Here is a 26,851-nt window from a genome sequence, read left to right on the forward strand (position 1 = left end):
GTCTTGGAACTTAGACAATAATTGGTATACCTTCAAACAACCATTCACAATGCAAGATCAGATTAAACTTTTTTTAAAATAATATTTTATAGAATGATTTACTGAATAAAATCAACTTTCTGGATGAATAATTCTCAATGTTGTTTAATTAGCTGTCCTTGTTTAGTACAATAATATTTAAGGGAACCTTCCTGGATAAATTTAAAATACCATCAATCAAAGGATCAAAATGCATAATCGTTGACAGCACGTTATGGCCGATATGTTTAACAACTACCATTTAAATAAAGTTTGTCTTGACTTTCAAAAAAACACAACACAGAACACATCATTAGCTGAGCAGCAGGTTTTCTCAACACGAACAATAACAAATGTCATTAAACAAACATTATTTAGATTATTTAATTCTAAACTAATCTTCTATGCCGAAATACTAGCTACATGAACCGTTGTGAAGACAGGGTCTGCTGGGCGATGAGATGAGAAGTGAAACTGTTCCTATAATCCACGTGTGTGCATTAAAGGGACTAGCGTTGTAGCTTATCTCAGAAGCTGTAAGAGGTCAACTTTTTGGCCCGGCTGAACTATTCGACAAAGGCATGTTCGGCTTCTTCAGTGGGGTAGCTCACTACCTGGACATGCACGCAGGGAGGCGTGGGTTGCTGTGGTCCACGATGCCTTCTTATTCAGGTCGTGGGGAAATCCGCTTCAATTAGGGCAGCTTCTGGAGGGCTCAGAAGAAAAGTCAAGCCATGCTTCTCGAATTACACCCTTTTTATAAATGAATGCAGGATAATTGAACAGCAAATTATTACTTAACTTTGTACTTTGCACACAATCGGCATGAGTCATGTCTGCTTGCAAGCAAAGAGACATTTGTGCGTTGTGCCTCTCCTGTTCGGTTCCCGCCTGAGACCCGCACGGAAAGAGGCAGCTATGTTGGAGCACAGCATTTTTGTTAAGCTCCAACTTCTCCTCCTCCTGGGCTGAGCTGGAAGTAGGTTAATGCAATTTTTTTGGAAGTTCCAAATCTTTCTTACTGGCCTTTCACATTTTAACCCATGTTCACTTCCTGTTCATCCATGGCTGGGTTCCCAACTGTGACTTTGCAGCAATCCCTCATCCTAAACATGCACGACGGTAGAAAGGAAAACTCCCCGTTAACAGTTAGAACCTTCCAGCAGAATATGGCTCAGGAGCCATCGACCATGACTGAATTGAGGTTTGAGTAGACAGAGCATACACACACACACACACACACACACACACACACACACACACACAGAAGCAGGAGTGTTTTCTATGTTTAGTAAAACCTTAATGGCAGTAGTAGCCCCTTTAGTGACTTTGAAGAGAAACAGCAGATAAGCTCTGCGCCCGTTTTCATATCTTTAGGATGAAGAAGAGCGCATACAGTTAGTCGTAGTAGAAGCTCAACTATGTCTAGGAAAGAGACAGGATTAAACACTGAAAGACACTGCCAAGTGTTTCATCTATAGAAGAAGAACATTAAGTTGTTTGGCAACAGTAGCCCAGCCAATGCCCCCCTCAAGGAAGGTGTCAAAGCTAAGCAGAAACACCAGTGTAGACGTAGCGTCTATAAAGAGAAAAAACAGAGGGGGAACATAAAGTTAAAAGCTGAAATAGCTGCAAGTAATTTAAGTAATTCTGCAATATTTTGGTAAGTTACTTCTGCACTGGGAAGTTCTGATGTTTATTGTTCTTGACAAGATTCTTCAGAACAATGTTCACCTTCACCCTTTTCACATTGCTTTACCGCTAATGCCAGCGACATACTTTAACCATGAGGAGTCCATAGCCTTAAAGCCTTTGTTCACCGAACTATATTTGTTTTACAGTTCCGAGGGTACGAACAAAGCTTTCATATATGTGGCTCCCTTTGCCTGGAGACAACTGCAAAAACACCTGTAACTTAATGACATAGTTTCATTAGAGGTTTTTACGAACATTCTGAATGACAGACACAACCAACCAGTAGAGCTGGTTGGTTCTTGAATTACCTGTAGTAATGATTTGAATCTTTGTACTCAGTCAGGTATCACGACTCAGACTATTTCCACTCTCCCATTAAATCAAAGCATTGCAATTTAAAATACTTTAGGTTGATCCCACAGATGAACATGATTTGGATAGTGTTGTTTGTATATTTTGTAATACCTATGTTGAGAATTTTTTTTATATCTGCTGATGTGGCAATGTGGGAGAAATGTCTTGCCCAAGGACAAAACGACTGAGATGGACAGAGCAGGGATTCAACCTGGCAACCCACCGGGTACAGGACAAACCTCTAACACTTGGGCTGCTTACGGCTAGTGAAAACATGACATTTAAGATTACAATATTACATCAGAGCAATAAAGAAAAATATATACAGAATTTTGGACTTAATATTGAATAGTATCTTAAGTACCTGCTTAAATTTTGTTATTTTCAAAAGGCACTTTTAATCTGACAAACAAGCCTCATTGAAACACATATTCTAATTTATTAAATATAAACTTTTAATTTGCCTAAAACGTTTTATTTGCCTAAACGTTTTAAATACATTTTTATCTTAAGTAATCTTGAAATATATTTTTACGGATATAAAAGACCACCGAGAAAGTCTCAAATTACACCAATGTATTGAACTGCCTTTTTGCTCCTTTGTTTTACTGAGAAATGTGTGCTTATGCTTTGCTGAGGATTTTTGTCATCTTTGGTAGTAAGGGAACTGTTCAAGCATTTCCGACGCTTTCTCTGCCAGCTGTGGATATTCCTTAGCACACATTCAAAATGCACTGCTCTGCACAAGTAAGGTTGGGTTTAGCCATCTTGATATGGAGATGAATCAAACTTTTTTTAATAGTAGAGTTGAACAGGTACTCACCAAAAACTGTTTAGTTTTAATTTTTTTGAAAGATTTAAACTTAAACAATTCTAGTGTTTATGCTGAATGCTAGTCTTCAACCGAATTTGAAATTTTAATGAGCCCCAGAATGTCTTTAAGTACCCCACTGAGAACTAGAGACACAGAAAACATAAAAACTACACACCGAAGGCCCATTTTCAGTGAACATCACTCTGCACATTTCATGGCCATACTGAGGTAATTGTTTTGTTTTTTGTTTTATTTTTTTAATAAAGCATATTGCAATGGCATTTTTACATAAGACTGCTATACTATTTTAAAGTGGCCATAGAAGATTGGTAGTTTTTGGTCTGTCTTACTATACCTGACTTTAGTGTCATGCACATCAGTCCAAACATGTCTTTGTGAAAGTAAAAGCAGAGAAGGCTTCTGTCTTAAAAACAAAGGCAGACATTTCTCTTTTAAAGATTCTATAAGAAGCAGAGCAGACAATGGCTGTGATGGCTTCCTTTGTGTTTTGATAAATTCTCTAATGATTTACTCTTCGACCCAAGGATGGGGTCATTAATTGATTATTATCTCTTAAAGTACCATCAGCAGTTTTCTTTCATATAAGTCAACTTTTGTTAAAAAAAAAAAGAATAGAACGCTCACAAGTAAACCTTGCCTTGTTATTGCATAGTGCCTCCTATTTGGCTTCTGTATTGGTTATTGTATGTTTTAATGCTGCCATCATGGTGGGTTTATTTTATTTCCTGACTAAATTTTATATGTGGAATATTCATTTTTTAATTTTTAAATGTTAATAAATGTACCAAACATTTATTTTGTTCAGATACACAAAAATATACATATTTAATTTACTTGTATAGCACCTTTACAACAGGTAATTAAACACACACTGGCAGCCAGTAGTTAGCAGAATGCAGAACAAGACAAAAAAATGCAAAAAACACAATCACTTTAAGACACAATTTCACATAGTAAAAGTGAAATGCCTTTGGAGGGTCGGAAAAGTGATCTCAAACAATAAAAATGTCTGTAGCAGTGAAGATAAGCGAATTGCGGGTATATGGAATCCAAGACACATAGGTCCCCTAGATGGCAGAATTAGATTGGGTGACATGTCTCATAGTGTTGTGCAAGTCTTGGTTTACGCGGTCACACCTTGTTTGTGGTTGAGAACAGCTCAGCATAGCCTTGGTTCGTTGCAAAGAGCAAATGTTGTTCCAAATCTATGATGTAAATTTGAGGCATTTGACAGAGATAAGCTCAGTGGAAATGCAGCTTCTCTTAGGCCTTAGGCCATGTCCCCTTAAGACGATATTTTGTCGATTAGGCGTTGCCTCCACATGAATTGATCATTTTGGGAGACCAAAAACAAGCATTTTTGAAAATGAATTACAGAGTGGAAAGATTTGAAAACACCGGAATGTGCTGATGCCAGCTTTTTGAGTTGTTTTAAGGGAACAGCAAATTTACACTGTTAAACAAGATGCACCAGGTCACTTGACATTGTGTCAATGTGTCATATCTTCATTGTTGTCCAATAAAAAGATGGAATAAAATATTTACCAAAATGTTAGGGGTGTGCTTTCTTTTACTGTATTATAAGTATAATTCAGTGAATGTTAAGGAGCTGGACGAGCCATCATGGGAAGAAAAACCCCTCCATGGGATGTTGGAATGTACCACTATCTATCTATCTATCTATCTATCTATCTATCTATAGTACTGTGCTAACGTTTTAGGCAGGTTTGAAAAAAATGCTGTAAACAAAGATACTTTCAGAAATATAATTGATGATTGTTTATTTTTATCAATTTACAAAATGCTAAGTGAGCAAACCCAAACATAAAGCTAAAGTCATTGAGAACTATCTTCAGCAAAAGATAAACAAGACTTACTAGAAGTGATGTATGGCCCCCACAGAGCCCTGATCTCAACATCGAGTGTATCTGAGATTACATGAAGAGACAGAAGGATGTGAGAAGGCCTACATCCACAGAAGATCTGTGGTTAGTTCTCCAAGATGTTTGGAACAACCTACCAGCCGAGTTCCTTCAAAAGTGCAAGTTACCTAGAAGAATTGATGCTGTTTTGAAGGCAAAGGGTGGTCACACCAAATATTGATTTGATTTAGATTTCTCTTTTGTTCATTCACTGCATTTTGTTAATTGATGAAAATAAATTATTAACACTTCCATTTTTGAAAACATTCTTTGTTTACAGCATTTTTTCACACCTGCCTAAAACTTTTGTATATGTATATACACATACATTGGTACATTCCAACTGCCTGTATTAACGTGTTTTATATTTATTGGTGATCAGTTTTTGACAACAGTTAAACTTACTGGTTATACACCTTGCTCCTTGTCTTCAGATAAAGAGTTGAATAGAGGCTGATAAACAGCTGGTTTCCCCTGTGTCTTTGCATTAATTGTTCATCCTATGAGTTAAAAGACTAAAGTCAATGAGGGGGAGAAATTCTCATCCCATTATCGGTTGGAGGAGCAAAGTGAGTGCCTCAGTGATTAAGCCAAGCATAAAGATGATTACTGCACTAACAGAGATCCTGATCCTCCACATTGTTCTAATTACAAAGCCCTCTTCACTTAATTAATGAAAAATTAAGTCAAGAGAAATTTATTCTTGGTGTCAAAATGACACATGGTGTGATAAGATTGTTGATGCCAACAAAAGCCTCTCTTTACTTTTTACGTCTCTTTCAGTGGATTGTAGTGACACATGCACCGATTCCAATACTGAAAGAACATCAATCTCTTTTAAGAAACCTGCATCTTCGTACACAATTTAAATTCTTAATTTCAGACTAAGGTATGGGCCTCCTGAAATTACAGCAGAATTGGATTGCCGCTACATCTTCAAAAACATTTTATGGGTCCGAATATTTTTTCTGTAATAACAAATTTACACTGTAAAATTTAGTGCAGTACTGTGTATCTGTTCAGCTGTTTATTTGTCATTTCTGTTTGATCTGTTTTAATAACTCACATTGAAAAGCCATCTTATGGCTAAAAGTTCTGTGCCGTCCTCCTCAGTTTAATCTGTTTGTGGTGTCTAATGTGCATCCTTTTCTTAAGTTTTTTTTCTTAAATGTGTTCTTCATGCAGCACATTACCCTACAGTTTTCAAGCCAGTGCTGATGGTTTAACACTTGTTAGCAGTAAAATTGGATAATTCCAGCTACTTTCAGAAGTGCATTACATGTTTACTAAATGGACAAATTGTGTCCCTTCTGGTCGGATTAAAGTAAAACATTTTCCTAAAAGTTAGTTAGTGGAAATGTCCACCCATGATATCTCTATAAAGTTGCATCCTACTGAGCTGTCTAGCATGTACCACAGAAGCAATAGTTTTCTTTGACAGCTTAGAACAATTGAAAGACATCTTTATGGTTTTGGAAGAACTTATTGCACCTTAAGAAAATCAGTACAGGTATAATGACACTTTGAAACAGCAGGGTTTAGTTAGGGCAGGTTCAGTCTCAGAGCATCGTTGTTGTGAGGCATATCTGCTGATGTAACACTTTAATCTATGAGACAGTTTGTCTTTCCTGGAATTTAAAATATATATTCTGCTGGTATTGTGCTGGATTTCTTCTTCTTCAGTGAATAATGTTAATGTATGCAGCCTTACACTTTTGGTGGATTTGTGTCGAAAGTACATGAGGACATCAGTCCTGGTTAAAGTCTTATTCATTCACTTCCCATCACAGTAAAATGAAGCCTTAATTACTGGGTTTAATTGAAGTAATTTTACCACCATAGACAATTCCTTAGTGCCTTCATCCCTTAACTGTAAAGGCCCCTTTGCTGTTGTTTGCATTTTCTTGCCCTTATTGATTGCTATTATGGTAAATCCAATGGCCACAATGGAACTCTGTCAGCAAATGCAGGTTAATTATCTCAGGGTCAACTACTATAGAATTGTTACAAAACCTAGTTTCGGTCTTTATGTGCAACACTAAACTGTAAACAGAATTTATTATGGCCTCTTTATTTGACAAGTAAGGAGTATTTTGTATCTATATAATTTCAAACAGTCACACAATAAATTTTCTGGGATTCTCCTTCTTTTTCTACTCTACATTTTAGCTCCTTTTCAAGCCTGTTATATTGTTGCCTGTCTGTTGTTCAATAACATTATAGTTTTTCTCTGATTTCTTTTTTTTGCATATACATAAGTACAATAAACTTAATGTCTTATTTTGTTGAGGCAGAAGCACTACTAAGACATTAAAAAGTTTTAAAAGTTTAATTCTCTTCCTTTAACATAGCTGTCAGACATTTGACTGGCTTAAGATAAACTGGCCTTATAAGAAGATGCAGAATCCTATTGATGGGAGACACCAAGTTAATAGAATTGATCCTGGATTTTGTGTTTGCTTTCTGCAGGGACTCCAGTGAATCGGATTCCTATCATGGCAAAGCAGGTGCTGGATCTCTACATGCTCTACAAGCTCGTCACAGAAAAAGGCGGCTTAGTGGAAGTCATCAATAAAAAGATATGGCGTGAGATTACCAAAGGCCTCCACCTCCCTACCTCTATTACCAGTGCAGCATTTACTCTTCGAACACAGTAAGTATGACCAAAAAGGTGCCCTTTTACTGCCTGTCAGTCATTGGTGTATCAGATAAATATAGGAGTCTTAGTTTCACCAAGAATGACTTTTAACACTAAATGTGTTCTTCATATGGGAGACTTCATATTAACATTTTCTGCTGCCATCTTGCTAGGTCCCTTTTAGAGAAGAGATTTACAACCTCATTGAGGCTTTACCTGGTTTAATAAAGGTCATATTTATTTAAATACTGTCTCATTAAAAAGAAAGGATATTCCTTTTAAATGCTACAATCTTACATATGTTGCATCTTAGGGTGTACTTGGTCCTTGTGACAAAGGATTGATTTTACTGTGCTGTTTGATTGACAGCCGCTATAGCCAATCAGAAGCTAGTGTTGCTAAGTTTAGTTGAGAGGGCACCGTTTTGCTAGCTTGGTTTAGAGCACACATTTTGCTAAATTGTATAAGTTTCAGAGGTGTGGTCCAGACCTCGTGGTTGTCAGTGTGCATCATAAATAAGCATTGATTTACCAGTAAAGACAGTCCTATATATATATATATATAGGACTCACATTAAGGTGATATATATATATATATATATATATCACCTTAATGTTCATGGGCTGTTTGCCATTATAAATTGCAAATATGTTAATGGCCCAACCATGTTAAGCTAATTAACACTACTACAAAGTATTCTCATTTGTGGTGTTATTGCTTTGCTTAGTGATTACTGAGTCATAGCGTACTGACAGACTTCTTTATTTTACCCATGTTCATCTGTAAAGAACCACACAGAAATCAACCAACTTTAATAAAGAAAGCTGAATCATCTCTACTGTGCATGCTTGCCAATGCCGCCTGGCGACCACAAATATTAAAGCCACATAGTAAACTCTCCCCAAAATAGACCTAGTATAGTTTAACACGTGCTAGAATCTTTGATGTTTGACTTTAAATCTGAATAAATTTCTAACCTTGCACAGGGTAGATCACTTCTATGTTAAAGTAGCAGAATTGAGAGGGTATTTTTTTACCAGCTGGGTTCAGTAGAATCTTTTAATGTTTGGTTTTGCTATAACGTCAGTTTCCTTGGGAAAACAAAACTGTCCAACTAGATTATTCATGATATTGATGGCAATAGTGAATGTACACTGGCAGTGTATGTGACTAGCCAGATGTTGACAGACTGACAGACAGTACTCCTCATAGTAATCAGTGGTGATAGCCCAGTGAGGCCTCAAAAGGTGAACGTCCAGTGCCAGAAGAAACGTGTGAATTTAAGGCATACTGCACCCAAGGTAGATATGCGCACCAGTCAGAAGGGTTAGTGGACGTGAGACATCGTAGGGTTGATTCTAGCTGCTGATTTAATCTTTCGGTCTGACCATTAGACTGTGGGTGGTAACCTGAAGTAAATGAAATCCTGGCTCCGAGAGCTAAACAAAACTGTTTCCAAACCTGTGAGATGAACTGTGGGCCTCGGTCAGATAAGATGTCCTGTGGTATTCCATGGAGACGAAAAACGTGTTTAGTGGGGAGTTTTGCAGTTTGAAGGGCTGAAGGAAGTTTTCTGAGGGGGATGAGATGACACGCTTTAGAAAAACGGTCCACAATAGTGAAAATAGTTGTCATACCTGAGGAGAGGGGAAGACCAGTAACAAAATCCAAAGCCATGTGACACCAGGGATGACTTGGGATGCTTAGAGGTTGGAGAAGACCTGCAGGAGGCTGGTTGCAAGACTTATTCCTAGCACAAGTGGCACAAGACTGAACAAATTCCTTTACATCTTTATGTAATGATGGCCACCAAAACCTCCTTTGAACCAATGCAATACTTCTAACACCTGGATGAGCCAAAAACCTTGCTGTGTGTAGCCAATTGATTAATCGAGCTCGCACTGTAGATGGGGCGTAGACATAGTTAGGTGGTCCATTACCAGAATCTGGCTCCTGTTGTTGAGCCCTTAATACAGTCTCCTCCATCTCCCATCTGAGTGCCCAGACTGTCCAACTGGGCAGTATGATGGGTGGAGGTTCCCTCACCGAATCGTCTGTGGCGAATTGTCTGGAGAGGGCATCAGGCTTAGTATTCTTTGGTCCGGGCCTGAAAGAAATGCATAAGTCGAAACGAGAAAAAAATAAGGACCAGCGAGACGAGACTGACGTGGGTTTAGTCTTTTGACTGACTGTAGGTAGGCCAAGTTTTTGTGATCAGTCCAGACTTGGATGGGATGTTTGGCCCCCTCAAGCCAGTGGCGCCACTCTTCGAGGGCCAATTTTATCCCCAGGAGTTCTCTGTCACCCACGTCATAGTTCCTTTCCGTATTGCTGAACCTGCGAGAAAACAAAGCACAAAGATGAAATCTCCCATCTTCAGAGTTTTGCGACAGCAACGCTCCAACCCCAATGTGTGAGGCGTCAACTTCCAGGATAAATTGTCTTGAGGAATCCGGATGGACCAAGATGGGGGCGCGAGAGAACTTGTCCTTGAGAGCACAAAAGGCTGCATCGGCTTCAGATGACCAGGAAAAAGAGATCTTAGAAAAAGTCAGAGCTGTTAGAGATGCAGCAATGAGACTATAGTCCTTGATGAAACATCTGTAAAAATGTGCAAATCCCAAAAAACGCTGCAAAGACTTGCGTGAGTCCAGCACCGGCCATTCTAGTACTGCGTGAGTCCAGCACCGGCCATTCTAGTACAGCTCTATTTTCTCTGGATCGGAACGTACCTGTCCACCCTCAAGGATGTAGCCCAGGAAAGTGACCGATGACTGGTGAAACTCACTTCTCGGCTTTTACGAACAGGAGGTTCTCCAGGAGACGTTGACGAACTTGGCGAACGTGTTTGCGATGCTCCTGCATATTCTTAGAGTTAATCAGTATGTCATCTAAGTATACGAAGACAAAAATTTTCAAAAAATCCCTGAGAACGTCGTTGACCAAAGCTTGAAAAACCGCAGGAGCATTACACAGTCCAAAGGGCATGACCAAATACTCGAAATGACCCAACGGCGTCTTAAAAATGCCGTCTTCCACTCATCTCCCTGGCGGATCCTGACCAAGTGGTAAGCGTTTTGAAGATCTAACTTAGAAAAAACTGTGGCACCATAAACGGGTTCAAAGGCAGAGGTGATGAGGGGAAGTGGGTACTTATTCTTAATGGTAATCTGACGCAATGAATCATCCTTCTTCCCTACAAAAAAGAACCCCGCCCCAAGTGGTGATGAGGAAGGCCGAATAATACCTGCTGATAAGGAATCATTTATATAATCTTCCAATGACTTCTGCTCAGGACGTGAAATGTTGTAGAGTCTGCTAGAGGGCAGAGGTATGCCGGGAAGAAGATTAATTGCGCACTCATAGGGTCTGTGAGGAGGTAAGGATAGAGCCTTATTCTTGCTAAACACTCCCTTGAGATCATGGTATTCTAGAGGTACCTGAGTCAAATAGATCCTCTCATCCTCACTGCTAGCCTGTGGAGGCGGATTAGGTGAAAAAGCTGATCTTAGACAAGATTAATTGCAGTCAGCGGACCAGGACTCTATGCGACACTTTGACCAGTCTAAATGTGGATTATGTTGCTGTAACCAGGGAAATCCTAAAACTAGAGAACCTTGAGATACTGAAAACACAAAAAAGGATGTCTTTTCTCTATGATTGCCGTATAACAATAGTTCCACTGGTTTAGTTCTTTGAGTTATCTGTTGTAGTCTCTTTCCGTCTAGAGCTAGAACTGATTGTGGTGATTCAAGAGATTCCACTTCTATACCAGCCTGGCTTACCAATTCTAAATCTATAAGATTCTGTTCGCAGCCGGAATCTATTACACAGTCTGCTGGAGTGGTGGATGAAGTACCTAGCGTTTGTTGTAACATGGTGGTGATCTGTTCTAACTGTTGATTGGTTTGACGTTGCTGTTCTGTAAGGGAACGGAGAGAGGAATCATGAAATTGAATCTGGTTAGCATGTTCAGAGAGAGTCCTCCTGAGCGCTTCTGCTGGGTCTTGTTGGCGAGAGTGTTCTGTCATTATATTCGAAATAGCTCTGACCCACATACAGAGAACACTCAGGAGGAGGAAGTAAAATAAAGACTGTTTTATTGATGATGAAATCAGGAAAGAAACGGATGAAAATCTCACTGTAGGGAGAGAAGTGAAGAGAATGGATGAGTACAGGTAACGGAAGGAAAAACGAAACTAACAAATAATTAACATGATTCTGATATCGGCTTACTGAGTAATGGTGGTCAGGTCGCCAGGGGGAATGAGATTCAGGATCCAGGTCTTAAGCAGGGATATCCGTAGTGAGTTCACTTGGTGCTGTTCTGTGTGAGCTCGGAACAAAGGAATTAGTTCGATGTGCAGTGGCTTACGTTTGAGGGTGGACAGGGTACGCTTGTGGCTTGGCTCAGGAGACGAAGAGAGCAGGAAGCTGCCAGCTTGATGCAAATCCAAACAAAGGCAGATGACAGGATAGGAATCCACAGAACGTAGACTGGCTTGATCATCCAGAATTACTTCCAGAAACGTAGTCAGAAACTCAGTGACATAGATCCAAAGCTTAGGCTTTCAAAAACACTGGTGGCAAAACGCTCTCACGTTGAAGTGCTGGCAGCCTCCTGCTTAAGTACTCCTCATAGTAATCAATGGAACAAGTCACACCTGTCACCCAGCACACCTGAGAGCTCCAGCACCATCTGAAACAAAGCACATGTAGCAACACCAAAACACAAACAACACAGCCCAGATCCTGACATGTGTTCGGTATGCAATAACTTGTATTTAACTCAAACAGCCTCAACCACCAATCACAGCTTTCTTGGCTGTGTGGTGGTTTGAGGTGAATTTGCAACAGTAGTTTACAAGAGGTTAAAATATTTTTCAGATCGACTAAATTGAAATACTATGTTTGTGTGTGTAGACAAATAAATGTTCCTGTTTTAGCTCTTCTGTTCTGGAATGCTTAAAAAGTCATCATTTGGCATAGTTTTTTTTTTTTTGCTGGAGTTCTCTTTCCAGTAATAGGAAACTTAGGAGTAAATATATTTCTCTATTCAAAATAAAGGATAACTAAGCATATATACTGTAGACACATTTTGACCATTTGGCTTACGTCTTGTGCAATTTGAGTCCACTATTTCAATTTCTTTGGCTATGCGTTAGACTAATTACCTCTTCACAGCCCAAGGTAATGGAGGACCAATCCTGCCATAATTAAGAGTATATTAATTTAAAAAAAAAAATAGCTTAATTTATGAAATACTCGCCTAGTAAATAGTTTAACAAGTAAATTAATGGGCCATTAAATGCAACAAAATAAAAAATATCTGAATTACTTAATATATTATTTTCCCAAGCCCTTGTATTTTTTCATACTTATTCCGTCACAAATATATTTACAAAAATCTACTTTTTATATTATATTTCATATTTTGTTTATTAGATTATTTTTTTGTCTTTTTAATTCTTAAATCTAGATGTGTTTTCTTTTCTAATATATCACTGTCATATTTTTTTCCCCATTGGATTCCCTGCGACCATTTATTCCCATCTTTCTTTTTTGCATTCCTTGGCTGCTTATATTGTCTTTTCTGTCTCAACATGCATCTGGAAATGTAAAAACATATATCTTCAATAAGGATTATTAGAAGTGTTTAAAGAAGTTGAAGTTCCAAAAATATGTTTGCTCTGATTAGAAAATAATCTGTCACCAAAGCTGCTTTTATTTGAAAGTGGGTCAGTAAACGTGAATTTCTTAATACTTAGCACTCTGGCAAACTGCAACAATATGACAGAAGTTATGTGGTGCAGTTGTGCAAGCAGCTCCTTTTCAAAATCCGGCAGGCTTAATAAGGCTCAGCACCTACTGCCTTGGGGCTTGACTTCAGCCAATAGGCAAGAAGCTGAGGCGGTGACACTGTTCCAAAGATCGCGACCTTTGTCTCTGTCTGACAAACGCTGCGTTATTAAATCCCTTAATACAGTTGGAGGATGTCAATGACACAGACCTAAACTCAGTTAACTGGAAATCCTCAGCACATCTTTACCGTATGGGTAATATTGTTTACACAATGCCAGGTGCATGGTCTGAAAGCGCACACACAGCCAGTGATCTTGATTGATCCACTTACAGTGCATCTGGAAAGTATTCACAGCGCTGCACTTTTTCCACCTACAGTTGTTACAGTCTTATTTCAAATGGTATCAAATTAATCTGTTTCCTCAAAATTCTACACACAATACCTCATTATGATAATGTGAAGTTTGTTAAAGATTGTTGCAAATTTATTACAAATAGAAAAATAATAAATCACATTTACATGAGTATTCACAGCCTTTGCCATAAATCTCAAAATTGTGCTGAGGTGGTTACTGTTTCCACTGATCATCCTTGATATGTGTCTACAGCTTAACTGGAGTCCAACTGTGGTCAATTCAGTTGACTGGACACGATTAGGAAAGGCACATACCTGTCTAAATAAGGTCTTACAGTTGACAGTGCATGTCAGAGTGCAAACACTAAGCATGAAGTCAAAAGAACTGAATGTAGACCTCGAGACAGTATTGTCTTGAGCAGAGGTTTAGCTAGACTTTTTCGTTGTCTGTCATTTTGACTGACAAGGTAAAGAAATTCTGGTCATAACATATTTTTACCCATCACTTTATCTTTTGGGTATCTGGGTTCGACTTCTGGCTGGGTGTCTTTCTGCATGGAGTTTGCATGTTCTCCCCGTGCATGCGTGGGTTGTCTCTGGGTACTCCAGCTTCCTCCCACAGTCCAAAAACATGACTGTTAGGTTGACTGGTCTCTCTAAATTGCCCTTAGGTGTTAATGAGTGTGTGCATGGTTGTTTGTCCTGTGTGTGTTGTTGCCCTGCGATGGACTGGCGACCTGTCCAGGGTGTACCCCGCCTACCACCCATAGGCTGCTGGAGATAGGCACCAGCTGCCCTGCGACCCACTATGGAAGAAGCGTTAGAAAATGACTGACTGAATGACTTCAATAACATTCTTTTTATTAATTTTAATGAACAAGCAGGAGTCTACACAAGCTGAACAGAAAATCCACATCAACGAGATGAATACATTTAACTTTTTCTCTGCAGTCACAAAAAACAATGACTGTGGTCCCATGCTAACTACATATAAACAATGAAATTAAACGACTGCACTTAAAATATTAACAGATCACCTGCTGTGACCTGAACGCACAGTCTCACAACTTCCTCCTGGTCAACATGGACCTTAATTGCACAACCACTTGTGTGTAAATCAAATGTCTCAAGTGAGATTGCTGCAGAGGCTTTTGTCATGAGGTTTGCAGTTTTGCTTCAGACAGACAACTTCTGGTGGCTGTTTTGATGTTGTGGAGTTTGAATCGGCGCTCTGTCGCCACACTAGACACTGGAATTACAAGCGCCACTTCAAAACAGGGAACATTTCTCCAATTGAAATGTTCAGAAGTCAGCAAGGCTCTCCATGTGGGGTTTCCTGATCCGACAAGCACTCTACTTCAGCGCCCCCGTGGGAGCAAACAGCTAAATTTGCTAACTCGCCACCAAGAGGCCAGGGATGTGAATTGCAATCTGTCAAAATGACTAATGGCCTTCGGGATTTTCCTTCACCGTTTAAAGAAAACTGTCAAAAACGGAAAATGTTTGGTTAACGCGACCCCTGGTCTTGAGGCACAAATCTAGGGAAGGATACAGAAAAAATTCTGCTGCTTTGAAAGTCCTAATGAATACAGTGGCCTCTATCATTCATTAATGGAAGAAGTTTGGAACTCTTCCTAGAGATGGCTGGCAGTCTGAACTGAGCAGTCGATGGAGAAGGGCCTTACTCAGGGAGGTGACAAAGAACCACTTTGTGACTTTGTGAGAGCTCCAGCGATCCTTGTGGAGGAAGGAGAACCTTCCAGAAGGACAACCATCTCTGCAGCAATCCAACAATCAGGCCTGTTTGGTGGAGTGGCCAGACAAAAGCCTGGGTTCCTAGTCTGATGTACAGCACCCATTCAAACCCCGAGAATTATTGGCAGACTTGAGCTTCTGGGCAAGTTGGGCAGGAGGACATAAAATATTTTGGGGAGCCGCACCATCACTTCATCACATATAGCTTCAATGGGGGACATGGTTCTCTTACCTTTCAAAATGACAAAAAAAATATTTAACATGAAATAGCATGTTTATGCAGGTGAACCTTCTATGAAAATAGTTTGCAGCCTGCTGTTTGCTAGTCATTTCTCCAGTCATTTCAGCATTAAAAATTTATCTGAGGGGCAGGAGGGATCGCCGGAGGAACCACTGCCTGGCATAGGGGGTCCCAGCAGCTCAGAGGACAATGAGGAGAAGGAAAAAGAGGAGGGTAAATCATTCCCCTCCGGTCTTGCCTGGTTGGAGCTCTCTCCTGGGATCTGGACAACTTTACATCCAAACATCTATTTGATCTCAGGTTGGGCCCATTCCTCCAGTCTTTCTTGTCATCTCGGAACCAGTCACACCATAGGGCTTCTCCGTCGATACTTCTGGTGGCCTTCTCTGAATAAAGATGTCTTAGAATACATTTTTGCATGTTTCACCTGTTCACGAAATAACAGCTCTTATCAATCGCCTGCTGCCCTCCTCCAATCCCTCTTGTTCCTAGTCGTCCCTGGTCGTATATTGCTTTAGATTTCATCACCAGATTACCACCCTCCAAGAACAAGACCATAATCCTAACTATTGTAGATCGATTCTCTAAGGCCTGTTGCTCTCACTAAGTTATCTTCAGCCACAGTAACAGCCAAATTTCTCATCCACCATGTCTTTAGACTTCACGGCATCCCAGTAGAAATTGTTTCATGACAGAGGGCCCTAATTTACAGTACAAGTCTGTTCAGCACTTGGAGCCTGGTCACAACTCTCATCCGGCTTTCACCCCCAGACCAATGGTCAGTGTGAACGCCTTAATCAAGAGAACAAAAACACCCTATGTTGCATGTGTGCTACTAACCCCTGAATTATTTTCAGAAAAACCATGAGGACAGAATTTAGAGAAAGGAATTGTTTAATTTATTTCAGCAATCTGTCACCATCAGTGGACATTTTGCAGTTTGTACTTGACAGATTTTGTACCCGAGAAACTCTATCCTCCCCCATAATCCCACCTCCTGCAGACTGTTCGAATTCTTTGTCTTAGCTATTGCATGAACTATGCCCTCATCCTGCAGCTTTGGTTTGGTTGTATGCCAACATTCTGCAAAACATTTGTGTGGCATCAAGAAAGGGTCAGATTTATTGTACATTTAAAAAAAAAAAAAGTACTTAAAACTGAAAAAAATTATTTTCATTAATGTTGAAGCTATGTTTTTATGGGGTTTTTATTTGGCAAATCTAAAGAATAAATATCTCAGGAATTTTAAACATGGTGCTTACAATGTTTTTAATGGTTATTGGTCTCCTGTGAAGCATTCTTTCTTCTGGCCGAGAAAGAGGGTAAACCACAGGTACAACCAGTTTAGTGCCGTCAGAATCAGTACTGCTAACACTGGAAATAAATAAGCATGAGTATCAGCACTGGAACAATTAGGCTTAAAAAAAACGCAGTGTCAGAAATTAGTGCTTAAATTACTTATTTACTGTGGAAAACAACAGAAAGGTGGACCATACTGTAAGAGGTAATGTTGACAAGAAATGTAGGTTTTGTGGCTGTAAAATTTCATGGAATATGCTTTTCAAACAATAAAATAGAAACGGGAATGTAAATTGATGGACTAATAATAGATAATGAACAGATAAAGTCTTTAAATAGGTCACCATTCAATGGAAAATGTCTTCTTTACTGCAGGTATATGAAGTATCTCTATCCATATGAATGTGAGAAGCGGGGACTGAGCTCCCCTGGTGAACTTCAAGCAGCAATTGACAGCAACCGTCGGGAGAGCCGTAAGCAGAACTACAGTTCTGCCATCTTTAACTTCTCTGCCACACGCACAGAAACTCTTCTTCCAACACCAAAAATACAGCATGTGCCTGTGCTATCTCACCAAAGCAGCTGTATCTCTCAGGCACCTATGGTCAAGAAAGGTAAGATACTATTGTTTATTACCAGTCTGAGGCTGGCTTAAGATAGAGACTGGTTCTAAAATAATTCAACAAATGTATTTTTAGCCATACATCTGGCTAGAATTAACTTTTGATTTTTTTCAACACTTAAACTTAACCAAGTTTATTAGATCTGAAATCAAGCCTAGCTCTCCCATAATAATATTTATTAATTTATTAAATGTGTACAGCTCTTAGCATTTTCAATCGCAAAGTGCTACAATATGAAAGTAACTTATAACAAGCGCTAAAAGCAGCAATAATAAAAATAGATAAAAATACTAAATGTAACATTATATTTCTATCTATTTAGGCATGGCAATCAGTAGCTTAACATTCAGTGCCTTCATATAGGTGATTTTGATTTAACCTGACAAGAACTCATAAGAAAGCCCTGAGGAGCCAGTTGGAGGTATTTATTCTTAAAAATTGTGCTTTTTTATTTATTTTTTTGTTTTTTTACCGTGTCCTGTCCGGCAGAGTATCGCTCAGAATTGTTGTCTGAGTGCCAAGAAATTGCCCAACAGATTTACTTTCACAAGCAGATCATCACAGCTAATGCTTTAAAGCTCTGCTTGATATTTATAAAAGAAATTTTATTATAAACTTCTTTGGGAATATTTCAATTGTTACAGACACGGAGACTGAAATGAAAAGCAAAAAAGAAGCTCAAAAAAGAGAGAGATGGGGGGAAAAGGGGAGAAAAGGAGTGTTAGGTATTATTTAGTCAACTCAGAGGCAAGAACGATACAGTCAATTTACTTGCAAGGGTAGCTCTGCAGTACAGACTACGAAGTATTAGCCCCCTCTCTTTATTTATACATGCTTGTGTGTGTGTGGGGTCAGAAAGGTTAGGGTTCATTTGTCTTGATTATGAACAAACAGAGGAAGTGGGAAGTGGGGACCTGGTGAATAGCCCCCAGATGTTGCTAATAAAAGCATAAAAGAATAAAAGCATAAAAGCATAACTTATTCTTGTCCCCATCTCCCTTCCTGTAACATGTAAGGAGGGAAAAGCACTTAGAGCAGACATGAGTGATAAACAATACAAACGTTTTAAAAACCCTAACAAGGAGGAAAGAGTGGAGGAGAGAAAGAAGAATGAAGAAAATTTTTTTTTTTTTACAAAATAGTACACGGTAATTCTGAATGTAAAATGTACTTAGTGAGAGGTGCAGCCCAATATAGAACATCTGTGTATCTGTCAACACCTGAAGCTTAACACCTGTGAGTATTGGTGTGGACGCGCTTTTGTATACAAGGTTTCTCCACAAAAATATGCAATAGCGAATGTGAGGACCCACAGGCCTGCCCCAAGGTCCCTGGATGGACACTGAGGACATCCGAGCCACAGACACCTAAAGGCCCCCCAAAGCACAGGAACCCCAGGAGAACCACCGCCGGGACTACCGCAACCCCCGCCAGAGAAGAGCAGTGGAGAGTCCCAGGGGAACCACCCAGCAGCGACAGTGCAGAAGCCCCAGGGAGCCACAGCGACGAGCCCACAGGCCCCGCCGGCAGCCGTCCACGCCCGAGCAGATCCAGCAATGGACCCAGAGGCCCAAGACCCTGGGACACACCATACCCCAAGCAGAGGCCCGACAGAGCCCAGGGGGCCAGGCCCCGGCAAGCAGCCACCGGGAGTGAGCCAGCACACACCAAAGCACCCGGCCCCGGACACCGAGAACCACAAGTACACCAGCGGGCAGAGACTCCAACCACCGGCAGGCGGTGTGGCGGGGAGGAAGCTGATCCAGGAGAGGGAGCCAACCTGTCGCAAAAAAAAAAAAAAAAAAACAGGCACACACAGTCAGAATCACCCACTCCCACCCTCATGCATACACATAAAATCACTCACACCCAACGTAAGGATAAACAACAATGAACTCCCCATGCATACTCTATACTCCCAGGTCCAGGCGCTGGTACTCCCTAGGGGCAACCAGCCCCCGGACCCAGGAGGTGGTCCCCTTCCCTCCTGGGGGAGAGGCAGGCAGACAGCGCCAGTACTGCCCAGACCCGGGTGACCCCGGCCCGGCCCGGCTCCCGCCCCCCCGCCCCGAACCCAGTCCCCAACAACCCCCATCCACTTCCGGAGAGGGGGCTATGTACAAAAGAGGGGTCCACATGGCCCAAAGCAACCCGCCAACCGGAGCCGCCCCAGGACGGAGCAGTCCCGACCACCCAACGAGCTCCGATCCCAACCCCATGAGTCTCCCACCCCCAGTGAACCCCAACAAGAACCTCCCCACAGGGCCACCCCCAACAAGGACACCGATATCGAACACATCCCCCCGAACCCAAACGCCACGAATCCCCACCCCCACAGGGGCACACCCCCACAGGTGAACTCTGTGGCTGAGAAGCCGATGAAGCCACACCCACACAGCGCAAGCTCCACACACAGCTCCGCTCTAAGAACCGCACCCCGCTCCCCCACCACACAGCGCGCCGCAACGGCAAGGCAAGGGCCCCGCGCAACGCCACCCCTGCCCACTGGCGCAACATGGTAGACCCCACCCAGCACCGCACCCACAACCGGACCCCCGACCCCGCACCATGACGGGACAAACTCATCCACCAAGAGGTCCCCGGCCAGCGACAGGCACCCAGGGCCAGTGACCCCACCACGCCCCCCTCAGCAACAAAAAACACTACATCACTGAATAAAATATGTCAACAAGACAGTCTTCAGTCTTTTCCTAAAAATCATTTGGTCTGCGGTATCCTCAGGTGCTCGGGAAGGTGGGTTCCACAGACAAGGCGCAGCAGAGCAGAAGGCCCTTGTGCCCATGGTGCTTAGTTTTGTCCGGGGATGATAGAGTCAGTAGAAATTAGCAAAGCGGAGGGAGGTAAGAGACGTGGTCAAGAAAACAAGAGAAACAAAGCTAATCAGACCAGCAGACCAGCTCTCTACATGCTTTGCAAGTGGGAAGACCTGCTAAATCAGCAGTGTACCAAATACTTGTTCTCTTCACTGTAAATGAGTATGGATGACAGGAAGAGATGTGCAAAAATGAACTGAAAGAGGATTCTTCTTATTGTTAGGTGGAACTGGAGCTTCCAGCAGGGGAGGGGAGCAGGTATCCTGGTTGGGTAGTTTTCATTGTATGTAATTCAAATTGACCCAGAATTCAAACTGTGCCTGCAAGGGACTTGAGTAGGTTCTGCTCTAATTTAAAAGTTCACAGTTCACTAAGGTCTACTGTGCCAAATCAAATAAACAGATTAGTTGGCCTTTCAAAACAGTGTCTTGCCAAAATACTCACACCGCTTGGACTATTTGACATTTTCTCATAATACAACCACAAACTTTGATGTATTTTATTGGGATTTTATGCAATAGATCTAAAGAAAAGCAGTGCATTATTTTGAAGTGGATGCAAAATAATATTAAGATTTTTTGTGCATTTATAGTCAGTCCCATTTTACTGAGACACCCTTACAGAAAATTCAAAAATTGTGCTGCTCAAGGTGGCAGCAGGTTGGAGTGGCTCCTAGAAATTAGACTGGAGAAGCAAGACGTCTACAAGAAGGGGCAAAGCAGGCTGTACTTCTTGAGGAAGCTTAGGTCATTCAGTGTTTCCAGCAAGATGCTGCATATCTTCTACAAGTCTGTTGTGGAGATATGCCAATCATCTGAGTACGGTGCAACTTCAAACCTACCAAGACATGGCCACCCACATTCACTTGAATAGAAAAGCTGGGCAAGGAAAGCATTAGTAAGAGAATTAGCCAAATGCCCCATTGCAGATATCCACAGCTGAGGTGGGAGAATTTGTCAAAAGGAATTACTTTTAGTCCTGCACTACACTAATCTGGAGATTATGGATGAGTCACTAGAGTAAAACAATTGTAAAAAGACAGTCATAACAAGTCATACATGCAGTTTGCCATGTATGTATGCCATGTAGGGACACAGCTACATCCAAAACAAGGGTTTCTGGTCAGATTAGACTAAAATGAAACATCTTGGACTACGTAGATATATACAATATAATGTGTGGTGGAAAAATAACAGTGCACTTCACCCAGAACACATCATCTCCAGGCCGGCTGGTCAAGAGTTTATAAGAGGATGGACAAACCTTAATAAAGGTCATTCCTAGACAAGAAATATGGTATAGTGGTTCACCTTTTGACAGTATGCTGTCTCTGAAAGTATGTATAGCCAGAGCCACTATCAAATGGTTTAGATCCAAGCATATCCATGTGTTGGAATAGTGGAAGACTTAAATATGCTGTTTACAGATGGTATCTAAGTTACCATAACTATGCAGATGATACACAGCTCTACATTACAATGTCATCAGGTGAATATGAACCCATCCAAGTACTGGGTACAAGCTTGGAACAAATCAATGCACTGATGTTGCATAATTTTCTTCATTTGAATAAAAATAACTGAAGTAATTATTTTTGGATTAAAGAAGGAATGATCAAGAGTCCGCATACAGCTTCAGTTGTTACAACTAGAAACCGCTGACCGGCCGGACATCTGGGTGTAGTGATGGACTCAGATCTGAACCTTCAGAATCACATAAAGACAGTCACTAAGTAGGCCTTCTATCACCTGAAGAACATCTACAGGATTAAACGACTAATGTCCCAGCAGGATCTAGAAAAACTCATCCATACGTTTATCTTTGGTCAAATTGATTACAGTAACAATGTTGTCACAGGTCTGCCTAAAAAGTCAATCAGACAGCAGCAGCAGATACAGAACACTGCTGTCTGCATCCTCACTAAAACAAAGAAAGTAGAGCACATCACCCCAGTTTTAAAGTCTTTACACTGGCTTCCTGTATCTAAGAGAATAGACTTTAAAATATTTCTGTTAGTTTATAAGTCACTGAAATGGTTCAGTGAAAAGATTTGTTGTCATTGTATCAAACCTTCAGACCACTCAGGTCTTTTGGTTCAAGTCTACTCTGCCTCCTCAGAATCAGAACTGAAAATGGAGAAGCAGCATTCAGTTCTTATACTCCTCTAATCTGGAACAGATGTCCAGAAAACTGCCAAGATGCTGAATCCCTGAGTTCTTTAAAATCAAAGTTAAAAACAAATTTGTTTAGAGTTGCTTTGCTGTTCTGCAGGGTCTTGCTAGCAGCCCATGTGGTAGACCTGGGAACCATAAATTTGACTCCAAAAAGAAGAAAAAATAAATGGCATGTCGACGTCTGAAGGCGATGATTTTATTTACACACCTCCCAAAATAAGTGCAGAATAGCAGGAAAAAATTTGTATATAAACATAATATTTACAATTCTTTGTATTTCTACAAAGTATTTCTCTCAGTGCTGCACATCAATATTACCTTCCTATGTAACCAGGCCAGACTGACTCCAGCAGGGCCAGAAGCTTTTCTTATAAACCCTAAGCTCCGCCCCACAACCAGATCAGCCAACTATTAATCGTTTATTTTGCTACATAGAAAAACCAAAACACTGATGTCACAAGAAAATAATCAGTATTCATTTCCTGCTTTCATTCTGAGACTGTTGTTTTTCTTTGGTTAAAAATAAATTACAATTAAATTTGCTGGCGGAAAAACACTGACTTCCTTTATAGGAAAAACGGAAGTATCACGCCCACTTTTACTCAAGCTGCCACAGCTGGGGCGGAGAATGCTACATGGGTGAGTGCAAACTTGTGTGTATGCTTAAATGTGAATGTATGAGTACCGATTTCTACGGGCGTTTTGAAGTGTGCACCCTTGGTTGCGCCATGGATTACAAGAGGGATAGGTGAGTGTGTAAAGCGATCTGGCTGTAACTGTCATATAAGGAGAGGGATAAGTAGTTGTATGAGTGTGTATGCACGTGCATCCCTGTGTGTGCGTGCATAAGTGTATGTGTGCGTTCCATCAGCGGGAGGGACAGCACTGCTCCATCACATCAGCCTCCTACTCCCAGAGGTTGACGATGCGCAGCAATTTGGACAGGTAATCAGCCACTACATTGGTTTTACCAGATCGATGACACTAAACCTGAATTGTTGTGGCAAAAGATACCATCGGGTGAGCCTGGTATTATGGTCTTTCATGGAGTTTATCCAGGTTAGGGCTCTGTGGTCTGTTTCTAAGTCAAATTCGCGTCCCAACAAATAATATTTCATGCTTTCTGGCGCCCACTTGGTCACACGTGGGTGCAGCTTGCGGCTAAGAAATAACAGTTGATGTTCATCTCCTGGATCTCCTTGGGCCAGAACTGCAGCCAAACCAACTGCAAAGGCATCCACCTGTACATGGAACTTTTTGCCAAAGACTGGGCTGTTCCAAACAAGAGAAGAACACAGCAGTGCCTTCAGGATGTTGAATGCCTTCTCACATTCATCTGACCAGGTTACTGGATTCCTTTGGTCTTTTCCTATTAGTGATGTAAGTGGAGCTGCAATAGTTGCAAAGTGGTGTACAAAGCTTCGGTACCAACCGGGCAATCCCAGAAAAGACCGGACCTCTTTTTTGGTACGAGGTCTAGGACAGTACTTGATTGCTTCCACTTTGTCCACTTGAGGCCGGATCTTTCCTCCTCCCAGACAACAGCCCAAGTTTATTGTCTCTTTTTGTGCCCACTCGCACTTAAAATGGTTGAGAGATCTTCCCCAAAACCAGGGACAGATGTTGGACATGCTCTTTCCACAAATGGCTAAAAAACGCCACATCATTAAGGTAGGCCGCACTGCAGTGATCACAACCCTGGAGAACTTGGTCCATCAGCCTCTGGAAGGTGGCTGGTGCTCCATGTAGCCCAAATGGCATCACAGTAAACTGGAACAGTCCAGCTGGCACCCTGAAAGCTGCATAAGGCCTGGAACTTTTCTCAAGTGGAATCTGCCAGTAGCCTTTACATAGATCAAATGTGGTGATGTATTGGCAGTTCCAATCTTCTCCAGCAGATCATTTACTCAAGGCATTGGATAAGCATTTAACTCTGAAATTGCATTGAGTTTTCAGAATTCAATACATATCCGCAGTGAACAATCCTTCTTGAATGCAATGACGACCGTATTCCACCACTCTGAACTAGAAGGTTCAATCACTCCAAGTCTCAACATTTCTTTGACTTCAATTTGCAGTTTCCCCACCAGTTGCTGGGACACCCTGTAAGGGTGCTGGCGAATACATGTCTTGTCCTTCAGCCAGATGTCATGTTGAATCAGGGTGGTTTTGCCTGGAATTGGTGACAAAAGGAGACTTGTTTGAAGACATCTTGAAGCTGTAAGACTTGCTCTGATTCCAGGTGTGTTAAAATAGGAGGAAGTGTCAGGATCTTGGAGTATCTGTTTGCTTTCTGTTTCTTGCCTGCTATTTACTCTGCTTAGTCCATGGGCACACAGGTGATAGGTGTGTCTTATCCTGCTGATTGCTGCTGGGAGCATTTATACAGGAGGCTGCCAGTAGTTCAACGCCTGAGTGTTGGCCAACAGTGGTAACAAACTCTCGCCAGACTAGCTTTGTGACAAAGCTTTTGTGTTTTCTTACAGCTTCAACTAATGTTCGTGTGTCCTCCTTCTCAGGTTGCTTTCAAGCCCTTGCTCAGTTTTCAGTTCATTTCCTCACTTCTGGATCTAAGATTCAAGCTTCCAGTTACTTTCTCTAGACAAACTCCTAGCTGGCAGCTTCCTGGCTCTGCAATCAACAGGCCACAATCATAAGCAAACCTTGTTCACCATCCAATGAGCTCCTGTGCAAGCCCCACCATCCAGCGAACCACGCCACCTTCTTTACCCATGGAATAAGCTTTACTGGACTTCCTTCAAGCATCCATAGACCAACTAGCCTTGGATATTACCCTTTTCAGTCTCCTCTGGTCTCCTGCCCCCAGGCTCCACATCTCTCTTCCCCCCTGTCAGTTCCATCATCTCCTCCAGTAAGCGTATCATATTACTTAACTACAATAGTCATCCCATTCCTTTGTTCTTACCTGTTCTCCCATTCTTTGTGCAGTTGGTGATCTACCGGTCCTGGTTCTCTCACCACTAACTCATCCCTGTGAAAATAATCTTTTAAAATCTGTACACTTCTCCTGAGTGTATTTCTGCATGTGGGTCAGATCCGTTTCTAGAATCATGACAGGAACAGTTGTCATTAGATCTTTGGTTTCTGTGTCCTCCCCACCTTCTAGGCTGACCCTCCGAACCATCAGAGCTTCCATGCTGTGATGAAATGGTGACTCTTTCCATTCTTTCAGTTGGTTGATGTGGTAAGTCTGGTCTCTCTTCTTCTTGTCCGGATGGTGTACCTCATAGATAACGTGGCCCATCTTCCGGTTAATTGTATATGGTCCCTGCCACTTCGCCAGAAGTTTATTGCTAGAGGTGGGAAGAAGCAACAAAACCTGTTGGTAATACCAGGCCTTTTGGTTCTTCTGCGCCTCACGTGACTTGAGTTCTGCTTCTTCCTGGTACTTTGAGGGTTGTTCCCGCATCTCCAGCACAAACTGGATAATCCTTTTGTTGATTTTACATGCAGGTGCAGCCTCCCAGTTTTTCGGAGCAAATCCAAAGGCCCCTGGACATCCCACCCATAGAGCTATTCAAAGTGTGAAAGCCAGTTGATGCCTGTGGAACCTCTCTATAAGCAAACAGGAGGAATGGCAGCCAACGATCCCAGTCCTTACCAGTGTCATCCACAAACCTCTGGAGCATCCTTTTTAATGTCTGATTAAATCTTTCAACAAGACCGTCAGTTTGTGGGTGGTATGGTGTGGTTTTTATTGGAGCAATATCAAGCTGTTTGTAAAAGAGTTGCATTAGCTTGGAGGTAAAGTGTGTGCCTTGATCGGTTATGATTTCATCTGGGATCCCAACCCTAGAAAACAGCTGCATCAAGGCCCGAAGAACCATGTGAGCAGAGATGGTATGAAGCGGAAAAGCCTGAGGAAACCGTATAGCATTATCAGAGACAACCAAGATGTACCGATGGCCGCTACTGCTTTTTATTAATGGTCCCACAATGTCCATGGAAATCCTGCAAAACGGTATGGAAATGAATGGCAGGGGTTGAAGCAATGCCCTGTCAGCTTTGCGGGTGGTGGATGTTTTTTGACATACAGGGCAGGTGGCGCAGTTAGTCTGAATATCAGTGTACATTGTTGGCCAGTAAAAGCGTGCACTTGTACGTAGATATGTTTTATGATGACCCAAGTGTCCCACCCATAACAATGTGTGTGCTAAATGCATGACAAGAGGTCTACATCTACCAATCGTTTACACTCACTTTCAATGTTGTACAACACATCACTTTCAATAAGAAACCAAAACTCAAAACGCCGTAGGCTCCGTGTTTTTCTTGGCCATTTTGT

The 26,851-nt window shown here is 41.4% G+C and overlaps 1 protein-coding gene across 1 annotated transcript in view; it reads left to right on the forward strand.

The window, feature by feature from the left end:
- The window catches only part of arid3c (AT rich interactive domain 3C (BRIGHT-like)), a 106,775-nt gene that overhangs the window by 17,405 nt on the left and 62,519 nt on the right, over window positions 1-26,851 (forward strand). Inside the window, exons 3-4 of the mRNA XM_047380802.1 lie at window positions 7,294-7,477; window positions 17,290-17,528. Of these exons, the coding sequence (XP_047236758.1) occupies window positions 7,294-7,477; window positions 17,290-17,528 (423 nt within the window). The remainder of the gene's footprint in view (window positions 1-7,293; window positions 7,478-17,289; window positions 17,529-26,851) is intronic.

The sequence above is a fragment of the Girardinichthys multiradiatus genome, chromosome 12 (genome assembly GCF_021462225.1).
Source record: "Girardinichthys multiradiatus isolate DD_20200921_A chromosome 12, DD_fGirMul_XY1, whole genome shotgun sequence".
Classification (NCBI taxonomy): Eukaryota; Metazoa; Chordata; class Actinopteri; order Cyprinodontiformes; family Goodeidae; genus Girardinichthys; species Girardinichthys multiradiatus.